Source organism: Gavialis gangeticus, unplaced genomic scaffold, assembly GCF_001723915.1.
Source record: "Gavialis gangeticus isolate Ggan-Ray unplaced genomic scaffold, GavGan_comp1, whole genome shotgun sequence".
Lineage (NCBI taxonomy): Eukaryota > Metazoa > Chordata > Crocodylia > Gavialidae > Gavialis > Gavialis gangeticus.
In genome coordinates this window covers 53,676,476-53,682,506 of record NW_017729022.1, presented here as the reverse complement: position 1 = coordinate 53,682,506, position 6,031 = coordinate 53,676,476, and the positions used below count along the sequence as shown (strand labels likewise).

At 48.3% G+C, this 6,031-nt stretch overlaps 1 protein-coding gene across 1 annotated transcript in view; it reads left to right on the top strand.

Annotated features, from left to right (window-relative positions):
* The first annotated feature begins 2,178 nt into the window (after window positions 1-2,178).
* UTP20 (UTP20, small subunit processome component) overlaps window positions 2,179-6,031 on the top strand; it is a 102,807-nt gene continuing 98,954 nt past the window's right edge. Inside the window, exon 1 of the mRNA XM_019514992.1 lies at window positions 2,179-2,306. Within this exon, the coding sequence (XP_019370537.1) occupies window positions 2,262-2,306 (45 nt within the window). The 5' untranslated portion in view covers window positions 2,179-2,261. The remainder of the gene's footprint in view (window positions 2,307-6,031) is intronic.

Below are 6,031 nucleotides of genomic sequence, written 5' to 3'. Positions count from 1 at the left end.
TGCCTGATCTTGACAGATGCTGCAGAGCTGGGTTGAAGTAGCACACTGCATCTTCTGGGCATGCACAGTGTAAGAATGCGCCGAGTTTAAAATAAAGTGCCGTTTTGGGGGGTTTCTTTACGTCTGGCAAGCACCCGCTGGCAAAAACCAAAGTCAGTACTTATGTCGGGCAGATTTAGAACCCATGCTGAACTCAGTGCTGGCAGAGCTAGGTGTTACCAATACTCAAAACAGCCCATTTAAAGCCAACTGGGGGCATGTCTACAGGAGTTGCAGTCACACCTTTGACTGCAGGGTAGATGTACCTTCAATGTAGACATTTCCCAGTGGGTGAATAGCTCACACATCTACCCAGGTGCCAGCTTCAGAATTAATTGGGTTCTTAGTATTTAAACTGTGAATGGGTCACTGGTTTAAAAACTAATTAAAGATCATTCATAACTTTCTGCAGCCACTAAATCAGATTCTTGCTGGTAGTGGCCTCTCTTGCAGCAGCCAGAACATGGCTGAGCTCCTCTACTGTTTGGAACCAAGATTAGTGCCAAGCTGTTTTCTTTATATGCATCGGAGTGTGTATTGTCAGGAAATTCACAGTTCTGCAGAATGACTTCCACAGAAAACTGCTCTCATCCTAATCAGAGCTCTCACAGACAAGTAACACTTGGTGCTTAAACCACTTCTAAGCTGCATTAACTGGTTTGGGAAACAAGTCAGCTCCCTACAAATAGGTTCACATGGCAAACATATACATTTGATAATATCACACCTCTGCTAAAAGCAATGGTTTCTCAGCCTGCCAAATAATGAACTATTCATAGAGGAAAGAGGCAGGAGCCAAGGTTTTAGGAGATTTGGTTTCAGCTCCCTGATCCAGCACAGATTCCCTGTGTCATAAGCAAGCTCTTAGGTGTGCCTGTGAGGCACTAATGGCCAGAGATCTGCCGCTTTGGAGCAGACTGGATTAATCAAGCTGATGTGAACTGTATTGCGCCGTGTGCAATTGTATAAGTGATGAAATGTGCAGAAAATGGCTGTGGTGCACTTTTGAACTAAAACACCTGCTATGTGTTTTAGTTCAAAAGTGCACCGCCACCATTTTCTCAGTGCTGACGCACATTTTGCCAGAGGTGATGCATAGGGGGTGCACGTGCACTCCGAGTGTGGCAGTGCACCCCCTGCAAAAAAGTGCTGCTGACCCTGTTGATGGTTGCCGCTTGCCACCCTGCTGCTGGCATCTGCAGGTCACACCTGGGCAGGAGCTCCCAGCTCAACGCCGCCGTGCTCCCCCCGCCACCAGCACAGCCATGCCCCCCCAGCCGCCAGGGGCACACGCTGTTCATGCATTTCGCTGCTTATTCAACTGCAAGCGATGCAGTGCTGGGCGCTTTTCATGCGTAAAATTGAATTTAATACTGTGGTGAAGGAAGTGCACAAGCACCTCTGTATGATGGGAGACAAACTAAGGTGAAAAACCAAACGTTGCCACAGAAACTGTCCAGCACGGAGCTGGGAAGTGTGCCTACCGATCAGATATCTAGGGGCACCTATACATGTCAGGGACCTCTGCTCCCAAGCTTGCTAAGAGCAGACTCGATCTAGCCTGACCTAAGTCTGCTCGAGTGTGCTAATTAGCACACTGCAGCCCCCTCCATGCCATGTGTATTCGGGAAGTGAGTGCTGCTTTAATGAAAGCGCCCCCCCCAGCAGTGGATAGATGCCCTAAGCCCCCTGCATAACGTTACGTATATTGCACAATTCACTAGCCAACTGTGCCATAAATTTAGTCCTGCCGCGCCTGCAAAGCAACTGTCACCAGATAAAAATGGCTGCCCAGCCTTAAATAAAAAAAGAGCCAACGGCTCTAAAGTTAGTGCTTGACAACGTGGAACAACTCTGTCCTTGCTTCCTAGCCCACTTTCACTTGAGCCTGCAGCCAGGCCCAAACACCCACAGCAGGCGTAGGCCACCCCTGGCATGGGTGCCAGCGCGTGGCGTGCAAAGGCATCTTGCTTGGCACGGGCGCCTCGGGGCAGGGGCTGTGGTGCCACAAGAAGCAGCCAACACTTTACAAGCGGGCGGGCGAGCCGCACCGCCCTCACGACAGCGCGGGGCCGGGCGGGGAGGGAGGAGGAGCCGCGGGCGGGCCGTGCTCCCAGCATCCCTCGGCCAAGATGGCGGCGCCCAGCAGTTAGGCCCGCACGTGTGTGTGTGCGTGTGCTAAGATCCCCGCGCCGCGCCGGGCCCCCTCCTGCCCCGGGACCATGAAGAACAAATCCGCCTCCCACAAGGCGGCCAACACGCACAGGGTGAGGGGCGGCGGGGGCGACTGTCGAGCGGGTGGGGAGGGCTTGAGTTGCCTTCGGGGGGCCGCGCCGGGAGCGGGGCGTACGGCTACGCCCAGGCATGCTGTGGTCCTTCCCGGCGCGGGGCCGCAGCAGACTTTCTTAGAGATTTTTCTGCGGCCCCCAAAAATCCGAGCGAAATGTCAGCACTCAAAATCGGGGTGAGAACCGCTGCCCCAGTAGCTGGGACCCTTTTGGGAGCTGCCCGCTGCTCCACCCCCATCCCAATCTGATGGGGTGCTGTTAAGGATTTGAAACTGGGGGGAAAGAAGGGAGGCTTAGGCTGAATCGTGGGCGACTGGTGCCACCTTAGTAAGAGGGGCCAGGTGCCCCCTACCCCCCAGCAACCAGTCAGCGACAGGGGGCAGGGGGAGGTCTGGGAAGTGGCTGCGACACTTCATCCAGCACTCATGGGGGAGGGCACCAGCACTCCCGCCTGCCCGCCCGCCTGTCACCTAAGCAGGGAGCATGGCCTGTCAGGGTGCCTATGCACCCCCTACACACCACCGCTGGGCTGAATTGATTTGTAACAGCTGCACTCCACTTGCCATTCATAGAATCATAGAAAATTAGGGTTGGAAAGGACCTCAGGAGGTCATGTAGTCCAACTCCCTGTATAGGTTGGGTGTTCTGTGTTCTATAGGGCAGCGGTTCTCAGCCTTTTTTGTACCTGGACCCAGTTGTAAACATTGATGGCCTGTCCCAACCCAGTGCCCCTCATTCCCAACCCACTGCCTCCTAGTGTGCGGGGCAAGGGGGGCCTCAAGCAGCCCCTCACAGGCCATAACTCTGCCAGCTTGCAAGGGAAAAGCCAATTTCCCACGTTTTTCTCCTTTAAAGAAGCCATTTTTAAAGTTTGCTCACAACCCTTTTGTATGATCTTGCAGCTCACAGGCTGAGAATCGCTGTAATAGAGCATGCGATGGTATGCTATTGTCACATGTTGTCACATGGCACCTCTATTTGGAAGAACGTTGCAAGATCATAATATGTTAAAAGATAACAATGAAATGTTTCACAGTTTTATACATTAAAGCTTTTTCTGGTCTGTTTTAAAAACAAGGATGTGAGTTAGGATGAAATGTTTTGTCTTGTGAAGGTGGTGACAGATGACAGAACAAGGAACAATGGTCTCAAGTTGCAGCAAGGGAAGTTTAGGTTAGATATTAGGGAAAACTTTCTTACTAGGAGGGTAGTAAAGCACTAGAACAGATTACCTGCAGAGGTGGTGAAAGCTCTGTCCTTGGAGGTTTTTAAGACCTGGCTAGACAAAGCTTTGGCTGGGATGACATAGGTTAGGATGGTCTTGCTTTGAGCAGGGGGTTGGGCTAAATCAGCATTTCCCAACCAGTGTGCCACGAGGCACGTCCAGGTGCTCCGGGAATTTTGGGCTGGAGCTATGTGACATCTCTTATTGGACCAGCTGTATAGTTGGGAGGTCTATTGGACAAGCTTTCTGGCATCAAGTGCCCTTCCTCAAGCCCTTAGAAGCATATCTGATGTGCAGAAGCTTATCCAACAGCTCTCCCAACTACACAGCTGGTCCAATAAAAGATAACACAGAAAATCCGTACTTCTTGTATTTCCTGGACCATTACGGTGACAGTAACCCTCCAATCTTACTAAAATGGAGTGCAAAATGTTTCATTCGCACTGTTTCAGTCATTAGTGTGATTTGTTTACCTTGAGTTTAAGTATCTGCAGAGCCCTTTTCAGTCCAGAGTTTTAAATAGCGTATACCATACAGCCCATTCTCTGAATTCTTCCTGTCTTCACTGGAAGGACTAAAAATAAAAGTCCTCCTTTGACTGTCCTCAGACTAGAGAGCAGTGATTCTCAAATTTTTTGAGCCAGTATGTGTCTGTTAAACTTCAGGAATTCTTTTAGACTGGCAGAAGCTCTGACTATCAAAGCTTTAATTGAAAACAGAAGAGGTATGCTGGGGTCTATGGACTGCTTATCATGACTTTTGCCAGCCCCCAGCAGTCTGCTGTTCCATATTTTGAGAACTACTGCATTAAAAGACCGAAGAACCAAAACAGTATCGTTTTCCCTTTCTCTGAGCCTGTCAGTGGTTTTGTCCAAGTTGGGATGAAATTGTCTCAGATAGAAACATTATTGTATTTCTTCAGCCTCATCTGTGCTAGAAAAAAATACCAAAATGTCTTAACATAATAACTAATTTGGTTTTAGCTTCTCACTAGTGCTAGTGATGTTGGGAAGTCTTAGTTTTGATGACTGCTGGTGCCTTTTAGTGTTATACACATGACAGCTCATTTTGACCAGTTTTCAATAGGGTTGGATTGACCTGGTGTTGAACAGAGTCTATACTCTGTTTGGGTTCACAGTGTGGGGAATCTAGGAAATTGATGTAAAACTTTCTTAGTCTAGAGACTTATAAAGATAAGGGGTTGTGGAGAACTGGATAGGAGAGGCTGTTTGCAGATCTGTGTCCCTTGGCAAGCTCACGGTAAAATTTCCCCAGGATTTTATCACGAGTTTCCTCAGTTCTTGAATTTGTGTCTTCAAACCCCTTGCTGTCTCAGGGCGTGAGAGTAGGACTATAAGCATGGGTTTGGGGGACCTAGTGACAAGACTCCTGAGCAAGCTGTGCTATTAGGTACAGAGGAGGTGAAGAAATAGTAGGTTTCCTGGTCTACCCTGATTCTGAGGCACATTTTTTTTGTTACTTCGTGATATTTGTAGGATATGTGAGTGCCATGCCTTGATGACAAGGGATAGAAAACTGCAATTTGCGATATAACTTCTCCTTTCATGTATGCTGTTCTGCTAGAGGGGATGATTCAGCCCTTGAAAGCCTTTCAGATACTGCTTTGCACTGGTATAACCATACTTGTTTCTTTAGTGCAGGGGTGGGCAAAATATGGCCCGCCAAGCCATTCTATTTGGCCCACGGGGCACCTAAAAAATTTAGAAAATTACTATTCATCTGTCCTGGGCTGCCTGTCATGTAGCCCTCGATGGCTTGCCAAAACTCAGTAAGCGGCCCTTTGCCCAAAATAATTGCCTGACCCTGCTTTAGTGTAATATGCAATAATACTAATACTCTTTTTACAGTGATTGTCTCATAAGGGATTTTGAAGTGATCATAGAAGACACCAATTGTTTAGACAGACACCAGTTGCTTGATTATTAAGTTTCTTTCTTAAAATATGGTACTTGCTACAGTTACAACTAGTATTAAAGATTGCTATAATAGAAAGAACCTACATAAAAAAAATTAAATAAATTGGAACCAAGAGTTCTAATTTTTTGTATGGCTTCTAGCAAATAAAAAGCACTTTGCATGTAGCTGTGTTCAGTGTTTATACAGTTGGTTAATCTGCCTGCCTTGTGAAAAGACTACAGAGATCAAGCAAAAGTGAGTTGGGGCAGGAGGAAAAATGTTTTAAGAACAATACTTTTGGGGGATATTTTCATAGTTTCATAGTTTCTAGGGTCGGAAGGGACCTGAGCAGATCATCTAGTCCGACCCCCTGCCATGGCAGGAAAGAGTACTGGGGTCAAACGACCACAGTAAGGTGGTCATCCAACCTCCTCTTAAAAACCCCCAGGGTGGGAGCCTGCACCACCTCACTTGGAAGCTGGTTCCAGACCCTAGCCGCCCTGACCGTGAAGTAGCGCCTCCTGATGTCCAACTTAAACCTTCCCTCCGCCAGCTTGTGACC